Genomic DNA, 18,000 nt, shown 5'->3' on the forward strand with positions numbered 1-18,000 from the left:
ACCTTTTAGTTTTTGAAAAGTGATAAATGAGCCAGTTACCAGAGAAGAAGTAGTTCTTACTTCAGAAAAATAAACACAAAACATAAGTTGCTGGTTCCTAAGAAGAAAAATACATCTTAATAATCGTGTGGTGAGAGCTGCTGACGCACACACTGCAGATCAAATGTTTGGAGTTAAGATGTTAGTGACATGTAACTTTACTGCCATTAAAAGATTTCAAAATGTGCACACGTAACGAAAAATGGGCAAAACAGTGATGGCTGGTATTTCCTTAAGTCATTAAGAAACATTTACTTTGGGTTTTGAGCAGTATGGGGGTGGCATGCAGCTCACTGAAATAAGTCACTCATGCTTTCGATCCACACAAGGCCCATGGGCAGCAGAGTCATCACTGCCACCACGTATTTCAGTTTTGAGGACCCTTGATTCAGCAGCCACATCCCACACGGCTTCTGACTGAGGTGCAGGGAGGCTGCATTTTTGGTGGAGTTGGGCTTGCGAGCAGAGACGTTCATCAACGAGTCAGTCTACCTGAATCCAGGGCATGTGCAGCTCCCTGTCAAGATAACATATTTCAAATTCTCGTTCTGTTTCAACAGAAGGGTTAGGGACGTTCCCCAGGCCTATGGGTCTGACTGCAGGAACCTACCCAGAGCTCACCAGCTCAGTTTTTCACTCTCCAGGAGATGACCTTCAACAGCACTGTGAAGCCAGGCCTGGGCGCAGGAGCTGACTCCTAGATGATAAGTCTTTAATGCCTTCCCTTGGGAGTTTATCTGTCTCGGGGAAGTCTCTCTGGGAGGCCGAAGCTCTCTTCTAGCAGCAGGGACCCACTCAGACCTTTCACTGTCATCACCGATGGATTTCAGGCTGGCCTGACAGACTGCGGCAGGGCCGAGTGGTGAGACGTCCAGCTCCAGCCATTCTTCCTTAACAAGCATCACGCCTTCCACCCCCTCAAAGCCCGAGTGAATCTGCCAGGTTCTGCCCAGAGCCTTCCTAAATTTCCCTCCTGTTGTCTGAAAGGGGTGGAAACTTCCCTTCCTTCTCTTACTACCAGGATGAATCTTAGTGAACGAATCCTCTTGCCTACAGGAGTGTTCACAGCCAGAGGCAGCTGTCCTTGAATTCACCTGTCTTTGGCCTGCAACCACTTGCCCAGTTTCTCCTCTTCACCAGGCAAGGGAGTAGGGGACATTTACTGCCCAGTTGGAACACCAGAAGTGTTAAAAACTTTGGAGAGAGCTGTCAAAAGTACACAATGTTGGTCAAATGAAATGTCAAGCGTGAATTATGGTGATGCCCGTTCTACTGCAGTGTAAACATGCATGATTTAAAGAAAAAAGCATTAAAGGGAGGGTATAGCTCACTGGTAGAGCATGTGCTTAGCATGCACGAGGTCCTGGGTTCAATCCCCAGTACCTCCATGAGAAACACTTTAAAATGAACAAAGATTATGAGCCACACTTCCTCCAACCAGGGTTGAAATGGCTGTGCACATTTCAGATGGACACAATAAGGACCAATATTTGACTCAAGCCTCAATATTTGATTTTATATATTATGTGAAAAATAAGATGGATACTTTGAATTTATGTGATAGAGCTCTTCCTTTTTTCTTAAAGGAAATAACAGATGTTGCACACTCTGCTCTTGAAGGCAGTGCTCACTTTTTTTTTTTGCTTTGTGTCCAACAGAAAGGAGATGGGGTGATAGATAAAGCTGAGCTTCGGGAAGCTTGTGACCAGGCCTGCTTGCACTTGGATGAGAAGCTCCTGGACCAGCTATTTGAGTACTGTGATGTGGATAATGATGGGCTGATTAATTACCTAGAATTTGCAAATTTTCTCACCTGGAAAGATAAAACCCGCCTTAAAGAGTATGAAGAGAGGGTCATTATTAAAGGTATTTAATTTTTTGAAGGTCTGCTAAATTCTTAAGTGGACTTTCATATTTTTTAGGAGTTCAACTCTTGTCAAATTTATTATTATATATTTTAAAATATGCACATATATATGCATTTATTTTCTTTTATTACGCATAGACTATCATGCATAAGGAAAGAATTTTGTAACATTTATTCTTTCCAAGGAGGGGAAACTGGGTTGCTGAGGGACAAGGTGGCAGCAAGAATCACTTTTTAATCTGTTTTTGTAGCAGCAAGATTCAGTTTTTAATCTATGTTTTTGTATCTTTTGAGTGTGGAACTGTGTATTACTCATTCAAAAGAAAAAAATTAAAAGCAAAACAATTTACCTGAAACCAAAAATATGAAAGAGTTCCTCAGAAAGCTGTTTGAAAGCCATTTTCTCAGAGAAATTAGCTCCCCTCCCCCAGGAAAAGTCAATTTGTAAAATAGAATTTGACGTAAGAAAACTCGATCTTTTAAATTTTTCTAAGAAAAGGAAAAACATCACCTTTACCTTTATTCAAGTATTTTCATGTTATACATTATCTTCCTGAATCACTAACTATATACATAGATACACATATCTACCTACATGTGTGGGTATGGAAATATTTTAAAATAGCTAAAATCATAGTGAATGTACCCTTTTTATTTGGCTTTTAAAAATTTAGCTCTCAAATTTCTATGGAACGAAGAGATACTTTCATGGCTTCTGTAAACTTCATTTTCATTTCCCTCATGCTGATGTATTATGAATTACTAAACTATTTCCTCACTCTTTAAAATTTAAGTTATTTCCAGGTATTTTAAAAGTCATACAGGTGACACTATAATCATTATCATCTCTCAGAAAGCTTTCTGTTTCTAATTATATCTCATCTCTTACGAATGTTATTGTCCCAGAAGTAACTCTCTCTCTCTCTGTTCCTTTTGCTTTTTTAAATGATTGTACCAATTGGCAATTTTAGCAGTCAAGGCTGTGAGAAGGTTTTTCTCCAATCTTGCCACCACTGTTATTTCAAACATTCTTGTAATTTAGCTGTTATATAATGATACCTCGTTTGCTTTAATTTTCAAATCTTGATTATTAGAGAGGATTAACTTTTAAAAGGTTGTTTACATTTTTATTTGCTCTTGGAATAACTCTCTTCTGAAAAAGTGAAGATCCTGCTGTGTTCACTTTTATTCCTGCAAAGCTGGTATCACATTTTGGGCTTTCTGGATGATGCAGCCCTTACCAGGTTCTGGGACAGCCTTTCTTTTCTGTCCACTAGGAAAGCAGTAGGAGTTTCTCATCCCAATGAAGCTTTTTATAGAAAACAGCTCGATCCTCATCCTCTCAGAAAAAAGGAGAGGATGACAGAGGATTTTCCTTGTTGGCACAGCTCATGAGGTAGTGGGGAAAGCAGAAGCCTGCTTTCAAACCAGATGGTTCTTCAAACTGTTCCCAGTTTTGGGGTCCTGCCTTCATCAGCCATTTTCAATGGAGTTCCTGAGGTTTTCATCATCTTCTAAGATAGTGAGTGGCCAGTGGATCAGTCAGAAAGGGTGCAGGGGCATTCTGCCAGGAATTTTCTTATATGGAATTCCATCTTACTGTTGTTGACATCTGGAGCAAAGGGGGTGAGTCCTTTAAGACAACGGCTTTCGAACAGTTTTCTGAGAAACTGTCTTTCATACTTTGTCCAGAGTTCTGCCCTTTTTTGGGGGTGGGGGGAGGTGCAGGGAGGGGATCAGAGGATCTGGAACACTGGGCCTGAGCACTTTCACCACGACGACTGGCAGGAGCTGAGGGAGGCTTGCTGACGTCAGACGGCATGTCTTTGCTGGTTGACCACCCCAGTCTGATACTGGGGCACCATCTGCCTTTGTGACCAGAGCTTGGCCTTCCCCAGCACCTTGAGTTCCTCTAGTGCTGGAAAGACCACAGCGCCCTCTAGTGCTTGCTGTGTGCTTACCAGCTCTGTGAAAAAGATGCCAGGAATTAATTCACTCCTAAACTTGAGAACTGACTCAGCAAAACAAATCTGCAAAAGTGGACAGAATCTTACAATCTTAGTTCCACCTCAGGGTTTCCTTTTATACACTGATTTGAAGGGCGTCATTTACACGATGGATTCCTGCGCTCACAGCGAGTTCTCACCGCCTCTCCAAATGTTGCAATCCATGGGGCTCCCCGCACTGGGATTGGGTATGTTTGGAATTTACAATTCCAGAGATATCTTCTCTTATCCCTCCCCGGGGCACAGTCCTGGAACAACTCTTGTAATCCTGTAGTTCAAGTGAAACGTGAAAATAAGCTTTAATTTTAAAAAGGAGGAAATTAAAAAAAAAAAATAGATTCTCTGTTTTCATTTGGTCTTTCATATTTAGAACCTTTATTCCAGACTGAAGTGAACAGAGTGGTGAACAGAAACATCAGACCTTGTTCAAATTTCCTGGTGTATGACGTTGTCTGTTGTCCTGAACTTGGGTTTCCACAGTGGGTGCTGGTGTCAGCGGAGGGTTCATACCAGTCCGGCCTCCGTTTCCACCAGCAAGAAGAGACTAGTTGGGAAAACTCGTCTTGTTACAGAGCAGCGAGTATCAGGTAGTAACTTCTTCCTATATATATATTTTCTCCTTTCCCTCTGCTTAAAGGTAGAAAGTCAGATTGTGCAAACCCTGCTGAGGCTAATGTAGAAGAATCTGAACCAGCTCTCCTGATAAAATCTGAAGATATTGTCTTCAAAGAACCAGGGAGCTCAGAAAAGACTGTCCGGACACTTCTGAGGCCAAGCGATAAAGTTTCTAATCACTACAAGACAACCTCTTCGGAGATCAGCGCAGTGGTAGGAGCTGTTCCTTCTACTTGTGAGTATGTCCCATTATTTGCTGAGTTTTAAAAAGGATCAGCAAACACAGAAGGAGAGTGTCCCTCTGTCTGTCCTTGCATTGTCCCCAGCCTCTCTTAGACTCCAAGTTTCTCCAAGCCCACGGCCTTTCATTCAATTCTGTATTCTAAGCACCCGGGGGGGGTCGGGTCTCAAGAAATGTGGGCTGAATTGAACAATTGTTAATGGTGACCCAAGTGAAATGATTCTCTCTGTGTTAATGAAACTGAAACAGCATAGCTCAGAGCTCAGAACACTGAATTACACTGTCATAATTCAGTCCTCATCAAGGGTTAGGAGACTTTTAAACCAAGGGATTCTTAGCTCCAAACAGATCTGCCTTCCAATACTTGAAGAGCTCTTGAGAGACGATCCCTTACATCCTCATTCCCTGTCTGTTCCCCGTCTGCTAGGGGTGTCATAACAAGTACCACACACTGGATGGCTAATCAACAGAAACTGATCATCTCAAGGCGGCTAGAAGTCCAAGCTCAAGGAGTCGCAGGGTGGCTTCCTAATGAGGGCTGTGAGGGGGCATCTGTCCCTGGCCCTCTCCTGGCTTCTGGGGGTTGCCTGGCAGGCTCTGGCACTACTCGACTTCTGTGCCCGGATCTCTGCCTTCACCTTCACATGGTGTTCTCCTGTGCGAGTGTCTGCGTCCCCATGTCCCTCTTTGATAAGGACTCCAGTCACACTGGATTAAAGGTCCACCCTACTCCAGTAAGGCCTCTTCTTAACTTAATTACATGTGCAATGACCCTGTCTGCAAATAAGGTCACATTCTGAGCTACTAGGAGTTAGGACTTCAACCTATGAGTCTGGGGAGGATACAGTTCAACCCATAACACCCCACATCTCAATATCAAGCATGACGAATATTGTTATTTAGAAAGACTCTTTTATGTTGGTCAAGATCATTTTCTTGGACTAAGGACATGATTAAGGATTTATAGATTTTTCTTAACTGGATTTTATAGACACGCTGTACATTCTGTGCAATGAGGTCTTGCTATTCACTTTGGAATAGTGCTGTCCAATAGAAATATAATTGGTGTCACATGTAGTTTTAAAATTTTAGTAGCCACATTAAGAAAAAGAAATAGGTGAGATTAATTCTAATAGTATATATGTAATAAATATATATATATCTCCAAAATGTTATCATTTCAACAAGTACTCCATATAAAATGATTAATTAAATATTTCACATTCTCTTTTGGGTACTGAATCTTTGAAGTTGTGTATTTTATGCTCACAGCACACCTGAATTGGCACTAGCCCTAATTCACGTGCTCAACAGCCACCTGTGGCTGGTAGCTGTTTTATCTAGAATGTCTGTTTTCCTCCCCATCGGTGTCCCAGGTCATCCCATCTATGGCATCCCAACCATTCGGTCCGATATCCCTGCCCCCCGAATTCGCCGCATCAGTGACAGAACTAATTATGGCGAAGATGGAAATGCCTATTCATTACTACACCCTACCATCTTCAGCCAGAAGGGAGTGTTTGAAAGAGACTTCTTCAAGACCAGATCAAAGAAAGAGGTACAGCATTGTTACTTCCAAAGGGTTGAAAGAAAGGCCAACTTCACCCAAACAAAGTTGGAAATGTTTGTCAACAATGATTTAATTTTAAACTTCAAAAACCTTGAGCTTTGATATCACAGAAGTCAATAGAGGTTTGTTTATTTATTTTTAATGGAGGTACTGGGGATTGAACCAGGACCTCATGCATCCTAAGCATGGGCTCTACCACTGAGCTGTGCCCTCCTCCCTTGGTATAATTCTTGAAGCAGAATTTACTCTGGTAAGAAGCATCACACTCATGTCATATAATCACTAAGACCTATGTATAAGAGGAAAAGTGTTTTCCTAAGGCATTCAGCACTATGCTTAGTTGAGAACAAGCAAAGAGGACCAACCCCAACCTTGTGTAAGTATCCTTATGGTTGTGGGTCTCCAAAACCAGAGAGGAGGCATGAGGAGGGCCCACTCTATCATCCTCCTCGTGTGCTGCTAGCATACGTCTCAGACTCTCTGCAACAAGCACTGACTGAAAACCTTCCGTCCTGTTGCCACATCGCATGTTAGCCTGCATATCTTGTCTGTTCACTCAGAAATGTGGTCCTTATATCCCAGGTGATTGTCTAACTAGGTTGGTTATAAAGCAGGAGCGGCATGGTAGGTCAGGATGGCCACTGGGGTCCTGAGGGCTGCAGAGTAACAGCAGGGTTTGGTCAGACCAGTCTGTCTAGATCTGCCATGTGGAGAGCAGGGTATGATGGAGGGAGCAATGGCTTCTTTGAACTTTCAAATCCAAAGCTAGAAATTACATGAATAGATACATGATGTTTTCTGGGACTTCAGATGAAGGGTTGATACCTTGAAGACTTGCAGATTTAGTCACAGATTCACCCCAAAGATTATTCCCACTGAACTCGGGGAGAGAGGACGACGCCTGCTGGCTGCCCCCAAAGCAAGAACCCAGGACCCCCTGCTGGGGTCAGAGCAGAGCCCTTTGCAGACTGCATTTTCTCTTCCTTCAATCACTCTAAAGGGCCTATGAAGCAGGGCTTCACGGCTGCCAAAAGAAACAAAAATTTCCTGCTTGTTTCCTGATGCCTAAAATTCTTTTAACTAGGAAGGCATCCTTTTTCTCACAGTTCTACGGAGAAAGTGAGACCCCAGAGGCCTGGCTGGAGTATTAACATTATTTTGAGAAGAGATGGGTTTCTGAAAAAGTGTTAGCTAATCAATACCTGAGTCTGGAATGCTGGATTAGGGTAGAATGCCCCCCGAGGTGTGGGAGGGGAGGCAGGGGAGACGGTCTGGGATGCCTGAGACCGACTCGGACCACGTGGTGGGTTCACACTGCAGGGACGTTCTTTACCTGCCACTGTGTGCAGGAAACTAGCGACTACGCCCAAGGACGGCACTTCAGCATCCCAAGTGTATCTGATTATACTGTTATTTTCCCACAAGGCATATCCTATCCCGGGCATCTTTTAACTGTTGCGATTCTATTTTATAGATGTATTCTGCAACTATCTAACTTTTTGGCTTTCCTATCACTGTCTAACTTTTCTATTTCCTTCTTTTCTTTCTTCCTGTGTGGTTCATAGTAAATGTTTTTCCTCATTAAAATTTTTTTTTCAAATCTTTTATTCCCTCTACTCATGCTCATATTTCTTCCCACTACTTGGTTTTATCTTTCCTTTCTCAAATTTTCCCTGGGACATAAAAAGCATGTCCCCCCGCCCCTTGACCCTTTTAATAATTACCACTGTGGGGAGATTATTAATAAGCCAAGTTCAGTCTACTCAGATTTTCATCTGCTTCCTTGCTCACGCATGCACTCTCTCTCTGACATTTGCACACCCACAACTATAGTTAAAGTTTGCAACAGGCCAGCTACAGACATTTTACAAATGTTCTTATTTTGAAGAAGCAGAGACGACATGCAGGGGGTTTAGAGAACGCACTTGAGAGGTGACTGGGTTGGAACCCAAACCCAGCAAGTCCTCCATCTGTAACTCTTCCACTCTTTCTCCTTGAATTTGGCTGCTTCCCTTTAAAAGATAACCAGAAATACTTAGAGTTGAAAGTAACTTTATACATAGGCTAGTATAGATGAACACCATCATATTCATTCATATTAACAAAATGATTCCTAAACTGAAAGTACTGGAATTTTGATATCTGCTTACCATATGTAGTAAGTGCACACACACACACACACACATCCACACACCTTTTTTTGGGGGGGGGGATAAATGTTCATATTCTTAGATATTATAAAGATAGTCAAAAAATACAAACTTAAAAACCTATAAATATTGGTCTGACTTCCAAAGTTTTTTTTCTCTAGATTGCCGAGATACTGTGTAACATTGGGGTCAAGCTTTCTGACGACGAATTTGAAAATGTATGGAATCTTGCATCAAAAAAACATCACAGAGGAGAAGTTTGTGTTGAGAACATCAGAAATGTTCTGGATGAGCTACTGCATGCAGACCGGACCAAGTGCAAAACAGCCATGTGACCTTTTTGGAGTTCTTGCATTTACACAAAACAAATCCATGTTCATCTAAAATGTTCAGTTCATTCTGGTTTTCGATATTATGTTATAATTCAGCAATCACCATGGGAGGGCTCATATGCCTGGATGGTTTGCTAAAAAATTATAGATTTTGGATTTTAAAATTTATTTTATTGTTTCCTATAAAACACCAAAGAAGTTGACAACTTGGCGCTTGGAGTTAGCCTTTAACCTCACCAAAGGCACAGTTCAGAATGCTACTAGAAGTTTGTAATGTTCCGTATGCTTAAGAATTCCACGCATTTTAGTTCGCTGCCTGAAATTCAAAGTCTGGCTTGTGATATCAGGTTCACAAAATTTTGCCTTCAATACTTTGTCATGTTTCTCTTTAGGTGTCACTGTGACACAGCGTACGTTTGAAGGGCTTTTTAGTCTATCATCCTCTGAGGAAAACGGATTTAATCACAAGGAGCGGAGTTTAGAGAGCAGAAACTGGAGTTCCAACAACGACGTAATTGCCAGTAGCTTTTAACATCCTTCTGTGGCCAGAAAAGCATATTTCCTTGTAGTGTCTGAAGAGGACACAGCTGCCCACGCCGTTAGATGGAGCTCTCGAGAGTTATTAGTAGCAAACTGTGCTGCATCATTCCTTCTCTCTAGCCCTGGCTCTTTGATAAACAAATGTGATGCCCGGGCCAGGATGAGATGGGGACAGTTGGGGGGGGGTGACCCCAACCCCATGTCTTCTGTGTAACGAAGAGGACCAGTGTGGGTTGAATCCATGACCAAAGCTTTCTCAGTAATATCACATGATTAACTGAATGATCAATAACATTTATCTTACCAGTATTTCTCTGTGATAGACCTTGACCTTTTGTTTGTTTGTTTTTTTGTCTATTACTATAAGAAATTACTCTTTAACTTAGATATTGGGTTATGCCGTAGTCTATTACTTAAAAGAAAAAAATAACTAAGGTTTAAAAAATTGCTTTACTCAAACCCTAGAAAAAATTTATAATCTATTTATCTTATAGGTAATTTATATTAAAAATTTTAACTTTTTATTATGCAATGATTCCAGACTTACAGAAGATTTGCACAATTAGCACAAAGAATTATGCAGGGGTAGGTTGAAGGCTACTCTTGCTGTCCACTCAGGTCAACTGTGGGCCTTTCTTCCCAGCACTGCATCTGTGACCCCACACTGGTGGTCTGAGACCATCAGTCAATAGATGGATGGTTTGAAACCAGTTGTAGTGGGAGTATGTACACTAAGGAAACCAACAAATGCTATAGATTAAGGATCCCCCCTCCCCAAAGAGCCAGTTGTTAAACATTTACAAGCACATCTACATCTATACCTCCATCTATCTATCTATCCATCCATCCATCCATCCCTCCATCCATCCACATCATCTGTCTATTCATCCATCTATTGACAAGGACAGGCTCCTTGACCAAACTTTGGTTAGGCTCTTTAGAACCCTCTTCTCACTCAGCCCCTGACCTTGGGTTTCTGTCTGTCCTTCCTGGGCTTGCACTGCCCACTTAGAGCAAGAATCTCGCTATGTCATTCTGCACAGACTCCTCCCACTGATGACACCTCACTACCCTCCATAGCCAATCAAATTCCTCATCCCTCATCTTGGATGTATCAAATGTTGGCCTGCTTTTATCAAGAACTACTGTTACATAAGCTTAGGAGCATTCCTCCTACCCTTGATGTCTCTGCTTAATAATTTTCCATCCAGCGACCTCCCTTGGCTACCAATCCCCTTTCCCCTTGTTGTACTAAAAAATGAGCCCAGTTCTGTACCAAGGTCTTGTTCCCCCTATTGCATCTGTCTTTCGCTGTTTTAACAAATGTCCAGATCTGTCTTCTTTAACGCCATCCATCCGTCCATCCATCTATCTGTAACAATGAATAAAGGAAAACCTCCTTCAAAATGGACTCAGGAAGCTCTGAAGGGGGAACGCTCATGAACATCCCGCTCTTTGCAGCTTGCCTCGCATGCCCCAGCAGGAAGAAGGGAGGTTTTCTCCTTGCCCAGCAACAACCCAGCCAATGAGAAGTTGCCACAACTGTGAACTCTCACTCTCCTCCAATGAAATTTTGCTCAAAACAGTCCCTCCCAACTTTCTCCTTTTCCTCTATAGATGAACGTTCTTCTCTTGTATTCTCTAGACTTGCCTAAGGTTTGCCATAGTTTGCATGTCCAGAATTAAAATTCCTCTCCCATTGCCAAATAAACATGATTTTGCTGGATAAATTGCTTACCTTTTTGGGGGGGAGGGGAAAGGTAATTTTATATACACCCATACACACACATATACATATTTAATGGGGTACTGGGGATTGAACCCAGGACCCTGTGCATGTTAAGCAGGCACTCTACCACTGAGCTATACTCTTCCTCTCTGCATTGCTTTTTTGTTTTAAATGTTAACATATCCATCCATTCATTTATCCTTCCATCCACCTACTCACCCACTCACATATGTGTACATGACTTTATTTCTAAATACTATGGTTTATGTTTCCTGAAAACATGGACATTCTGTTACCCAATCACAGTGCAATTTTCAATACCAAGAAACTGTCATTACTGTAGCATTATTATCTGATCTATAGACTTTATGCAAATCTCTCCAATAATCCTTTATATTGAAAAATACTCTTCTTGACCTAGGTAGGATCCAATTTACAAACACAGGCTGCATTTAGGTGTCATGTCTCTTTAGTTTCCATTAATCTGAAACAATTTTTCTGTCTTTAAGCTTCATGACTGTGGATGCCGTCCAAGCCTCAAGGGCCTGAACTGTGTATGGGCGCTGCTACACCACAGCCTGTTGTCAGTACTTCTTTGTGAGGGGGTCTGTTCAATGCTGTTCCCACGAGCTGCTTCCATTGCTTTCTGCATTGGAATTACTTACGATTCAGAAACCTACCTCCTGTGAAGGCTTTTTCCTTCAATGAATTAAACAGTCTAGAGTCACGGGGTATATGGTGGGGGTGACCCTTGAGCCACATGAGTCCAGGTGAGGCTGATGGAGGGTGGCTTTGGGACCAGGGACCTGGTGACGCCTATCTGCGTAAGCCCTGTTTAAAAGCTCTTTCCAAGCTCTGTGGCAAAAAGGCATCTGAATGACTTAACCATTTAAAAGTTTCATCTCCTAATGCCTAAAAGGTTTATGTATGTGGAAAGACTCTTTTCCAGGACTGAATCCTTGCCTTAGCGGCTGCTTACTGGGTCTTGGCAATCTGCCATAAGCTGAGGTCACTGCCACTAACAAGCAGACTCATGTTCTAACTGAAATGCAGTCAAGGAGCAGCAGGCTGCACCCTGCGGCCATCTCTGCTGGTTACAGAAGCCTGGCTGAGCACACCTCCCCAGCTTGTGGTGTCACCAAGGCCTCCTTATGGCTTTATAATAAAGTACCCCCCCCAACATCTGAGCAATTGGAAACTTTCTAGTGTATCTGCAGTTAAGGCCAGCATCTCTGCTGTTTGCTTGATGCCATTTGCATACATGGTCCTGTGACTGAAGAAGCAGCCTTTAGCCTGTGAATCATGCAGGGCTCAGCAGAGAGCGAGCGGCCCGCCTGTGAACCCAGCTGTGTTGCCCCACACAGACTCCTGGAGTCAAACAGCTGCTTTTTGTTACAATGACACCCTTTTCCTAAGCTGTATTGCATCAGATGTGGGGTGCTGGCTTCTTGATTCCCATCGCAGGAACCACAGTCCCTAGGATGACACAGTCTGCAGGACCTTGTGCTTTACTAAGTCTGACTGCAGAGAGTTACAAGGCTTAGCAATTTTGGTTCATCAATCAGATCCCTTCTGAGGAGCAAATTGGGAGCATTAGACATGAAAAATGAATCTGTCATTCACTGCATCTGTGACTTTGGGAAAGACACCTAACCTTACGAAGCTGTGCTGTGTTCTTACTGACAAAGAAGCAACAAGGGCCTCCTTCTCAGCTTGTAAGGTGGTTTCGATGGTTATGGAGATAGCAGGCAGTTGAGTACCTTGCACCGTTTTAGCTCAGAAAATATCAGAAGGCCTAGAATAGGTCATAGCTCATCCCACCCACTTGTAAGTACCCCCTTGTTCTTCATCAATTAGTATAATCATCACGTTGACCTCTTGACTTTGCCCTCAGCCCCACGATTCTTACTTTTCTTAACTAGGTGTCCATTGTTGATTTTGGCAGATTTGACAATCCCCACTGGCTGATTGCTCAGGTCATTCAGAATACCCATCATGGCCTGCCTAGCACTTTTCTCTTTGAGCAGAGCTCCTCATTCTACTTTTTTTCAAATGGAGGTACTGGGGATTAAACCCAGCACCTCACGCATGCTAAGCATGCGCTCTACCACTGAGCTGTACTCTCCCCATTTTTTTTTTTAAACGTACACACACATAATCTGCTGGGATTCTTATTGTGATTGTAGTGACTCTAAAGATCAATTGGGGAACTGACATTCTGATAATGTTTTGACTTCCACGCAATAAATATGGTACATCCATGCATTTATTTAGCCTTTCCTCATCTCAGTAAATGCTCTTTAGTTTCCATGTTGAGATATTAGATTTATTTCTATATATTTTTTGTTTTCTAGGTTGTGATCAATTGTATCACTTCTTAAATATGTTTACTGAGATAGGATTTACATCTGTTCAAATCCACTCTTTTGAAGTGTGTGAGTCTATGAGTGTCAACAAATGCATTCAGCCTGTGCAACCACCAGCACAAAGTATAGAACTGGTCTACCATATCTCAAAATTCTCTCGTTCCCCCTTCATATTCCAGCCCCTACAACAGCTGATCTGTTCTCTGTCCCCACAGTTTTGCCTTTTTCAAAATGTCATATACATGGAATCATGGAATACGTAGCTAGCCTTTTGAGACTGGCTTCTTTCACTTTGTACAATGCTTTTGAGATCCAGCCATGTCACTGTAGTAGGTCAGTGGTACCCTCTTTTTATCGCTGAGCAGTCTTCCACTTTGTGGCTGGACTACAACCTGTTGATCCATTCACTGGGTAAGTTGTTTTCAGTTTTTGGCAATTCTGAATAAAGCTGCTATGAATACTCATGTATAGATTTTGTGTAAAGATAGGTTTTCATTTCTCTTGAGAAATCCCTATGGGTAAGACTGCTGGGCTACATGGTGAGTCTATGTTTAACTTTCTGAGAAACTGCAAATCTGTTTTCCAAAATGGCTGAATCATTTTGTGTTATCTCCAGCAATTTTCAAGCATTCTCGTGCACCCTGGTATTGTCGGTTTTCCTTTTTTAATTTCAGTCATCCTAACAGGTGCTCAGTAATGGCACACTGTGGTTTGAATGTGCATTTCTGTGATGACTAGTGATGTTGAGTACCCTTCATGGGCTCATTGGCCATGTCTATACCGTCTTTGGCGAAGTGTCTGTTTTAATATGTTGCCCCCCTTTTTTAAATTGACATTTGTTTTCTTATTTTTGAGTTTCGAGAGTTCTTTATGTATTCTGGATACAAGTCTTTTATCAGCTTTGTGTTTTGTAGATGTTTTTAAATTTAAAGAAGTTCTGAATTTTGATGAAGTCCAATTTGTCAGTAATATAGTAAAATTCTTGAATTTGGAAATTATAAATGTAAGGCAAGATTGATCACTCGGTTTTGTGTTTATCTTTAGTTTCTCCATATGCAACCCCTGAACTTCAGATCCGGAATAGTGGAGGTCTGGATTTAGCTTGGGTTGGAATTTCACCTGGTGAGTAAGATGGTAGGCGGAAGGGATAAAAGACCTGAGTGCGTGTAAGAAAGTGATCCTGGTGACATACTGTGGAAACTAAGGTGGGTAAAGAGGGAGTTCAGAAATGAAATGGTAGTGAAAAATGGCAGAGTGGATGGATTGAACCATTCTAGTGGGTCAAAGAATTGTGAAGAAGCACCACAAAGAAATAAGCTAGGAAAATAGGACTTAGTGATCGGAGAATGGAATGCTTGCCTGTGAGTCTGGATGTGGTAGAGTTGTTGGTAATAATGGTTAGGACGAGACAATGGGCCTGAGTCACTGAAGTAGGTGGAGAACAAGATCACAGAAAGAGAGGAGTTCAAAAAGTGAGAAGTTTGGGGTTAAGCAGAAGGATCACCTATAGGGATGCTGACATTACCAAAAAAAAGGTGACAGCGAAAGGCTCAGAGAGTGATCTTGGTTACATGTCCCTTTGAAATCATGATGAGAATTGCACATACACAGGTACTTTTGGTCATGTAATATTCAACCTCCTTCCCCCTCTTCACCAATGGCTCTCTAGACCAGGTTGAACATTAAAGTAGCTCCGCTCCTAAATTTTAAATTTATCCTTAGGTAGGGTTATTATCCGTCCTTATGCTTCCATCCATCCATCCATCCATCCACGCGACTAACCATCATTTATCTGAACTTAAGTGTTCTTTTTGGAAGAATCTTACTCTCTGAATAGAACGGCGGAGAAGCGTGCTTCCCCATTTGCACCGGTAGGGGGCACCCTAGCATTTCTAAAGTTAGCGACGCGGCTCAACCCGCAGCGCAGAATAGGGCAGCGGCTCAGTAACGCTTTCCGGAAAATAGGAGAATGTGGAGCTGGAGGGAGGAGACTGTTTACCACTACACTTACCGAAATCCCTGGTGACCCAGGTTTTTTATTATTTAGTGGCAGTAATTAGACTGGAAAGGAACATTTCAAATAGTAAGCTACAGTTGGTTTGGGTTATAAAGTGCCGTCTCTTAGTGAAACGGGTAAAGCAGTGTGAAATATTCAGGTGAGATATAAATAAATATCCCAATATAACACCGTGTTCTCACCTAAGTCATGTTTTGATAGAGTTCAGGATGGTCTGATGAATAGTAAAATATGTTAAACTCATAAAAGCTTTAAAAAGCCACTGTTTCCTAGCGCAGATGAATAACCTCAATACATTTTCTTCACAACATTGCTAACAAATGGAGAAACTTGTTGGAAATATTATGTGGACCAATAAAAGGTAATTTTATTTTATGTAATAACCACTTGAAAACTCACTGTGGTCTGATGTGAAGAGCTGGGCTAGTTAAGAGGTTAACACCCCAATCATAAACCAATAACGAGGATAGACTTGAAGGGCATTTCTTCTATTATGGAACATTTACAATAATAACCTTGTAAAAAATAATGGGATCTATTTAAAGCTCATTTATTTCCTGGCTAAGTGGCAATTTCCCATCACTCAAAATGCTAATACTTCCTCCTGAAACCCGAGGGATAATCCAATTCATGTCTGTTCATTAAAAAAAAATCTGGTTAAAATAAGCAGGTGATTCTGTTTTAATAATATCTGTCCTGCCAGCAATAAGACAGTCTCAGGTGCAAATAAATATATCAACAAACAGATTTTCTTTAAAGCACACGGGGTCTCATATCATCTCCAAATTAGCCAATTAGCATGATGCTATTGGAAGAGCTAATTAAAAAGTGCATTTAGACTCAGAAATGTTTCCTGAGAGTAATCGGGAGCGTATAGTCCTTGTTCCACCTGTAATTACTCTGCCTGATTTTCCACTCGGTAGACAGGGGAACACACCTTCATCCCGGCAGAGGGGAAGCCTTTTTCTCTCCCAGAGTGAGCTTACCTCAAACCGATCGGTAAACAACTTATCCTTTTTAAAAGGAACCCCCCTCCCCAGCCAGCTCTCAAAGTTGTTTGAGGGGTAGTTAACTAGTACAGAATCTATATTAAGACTGAAAGTGTTGTCTTTATCCAGAGATCCAGCCTGTAATTTGTCCTGTTAGAAATATTTTCACAGTTAGACTCCTTGGTAAGTTCATCAACTTTTGTAGTAAATAATGTCTATCAGAAAAACAGAATTTTTGAGATTTATAGGTTTTTTTTTGCTGGGGAGAGGTGGGGCTGGGGGAGGACAGAGGATGAACAGCCAATCTCATCTGATAGCCACTAAGCTGGCACCTTCTAAATGTTATTATGCATATTAATCACCCATAGAATTTGTTACAATGCAGATTTTTACTTGGTAGGTTGGGGTAGGGCCCGAGGTCCTGAATTTCTGACGCTTCCAGGTGACACAGCGTTGCTGGTTAGGGGTCACACTTGGAGTGACAAAGCTTGAAGCTTTCTGGCAGTTCTGTGACTTTGCTTTATGTAGACCAGCTCTCTGTGATGCGCCCTCCTGGTTGGAATTTACACTCCTGCTCTCTGCCCGTGTGTGTTCATGTTCCCTCTTTGGTAGCACTCACTTTCTTTTTAAAAATAAAATTTGAACTTTAGAACTCTTCTAGGTTGACAGAAAAATTGTGAAGACAGTCCCCCCTGTGCTCAGTTTCCCTTCTTACTGACTTAATAATTAACTAAGGTTGGTTACAATGAATGAACCAATACTGATGCATTATTATGAATGGAAGTCCGTCCTTTATTCAGATCTCCTTAGTTTTTACCTGATGTCTATTTTCCGCTCCAGGATCCTGTCCACGACAACAAAGGGCATTTAGCTGCCGTGTCTCCTTGGGCTCCTCTTGGCTGTGAAAGCTTCTCAGCCATGACTTGTTTCTGATGACCTTGACAGTCTGAGGCATGCTGGTCGGGTTATTTTGCAGAATGTCCTTTAATTGAGATTTGTCTTATTTTTTTTTCACGATTAGCCTGCAGTTACGTGCTTTGGGGAGGGAGATCACAGAGGTAAAGAGTCATCCTCATCACGACACATCTAAGGAACATACTTTCCACATTATTTATCACTGTTGGTGTTAACCCCGATCACCTGGCTCAGGTAGTGTTTTCAACTGTCTCCACTGTCCAGTTACTCTTTTCCCCTCTTCCATACTGCTCTCTACGGCAGGGAGTCACCACGTGCAGCCTACGCCTGAGAAGTGGCAAGTTATGTTGCACCTCTTTAAGGGTCAACATAAATTAAGTGCAGTTCTTCTGTATGGGAGATTTGTCTATTCCCCGCCCCCTTTATATGTTTATTTAATAATTTATTTATATCATAGGTATTTGTTTTATACTTTGGCTTATAACCCCATACTACTTTATTTGTCACTCTTTTTTTTTCTAGTCTGTCTTTCTTTCTTTTTTAGCACTTTAAAAATTTTGTGTCACTATAAGATGCTCCAGGCTCATCTTGTATATTTTCTGTCCCGGTCATAGAATTAGCCAT

The 18,000-nt window shown here is 41.8% G+C and overlaps 1 protein-coding gene across 1 annotated transcript in view; it reads left to right on the plus strand.

Moving 5' to 3' along the window:
- Positions 1-15,142, plus strand: part of EFHB (EF-hand domain family member B) — a 53,465-nt gene extending 38,323 nt beyond the window's left edge. Inside the window, 4 exon segments of the mRNA XM_045520057.2 lie at positions 1,698-1,905; positions 4,550-4,762; positions 6,145-6,326; positions 8,650-15,142. Coding sequence (XP_045376013.2) covers positions 1,698-1,905; positions 4,550-4,762; positions 6,145-6,326; positions 8,650-8,823 — 777 coding nt within the window. The 3' untranslated portion in view covers positions 8,824-15,142.
- Positions 15,143-18,000: the final 2,858 nt, after the last annotated feature.

The sequence above is a fragment of the Camelus bactrianus genome, chromosome 1, assembly GCF_048773025.1.
Source record: "Camelus bactrianus isolate YW-2024 breed Bactrian camel chromosome 1, ASM4877302v1, whole genome shotgun sequence".
NCBI lineage: Eukaryota > Metazoa > Chordata > Mammalia > Artiodactyla > Camelidae > Camelus > Camelus bactrianus.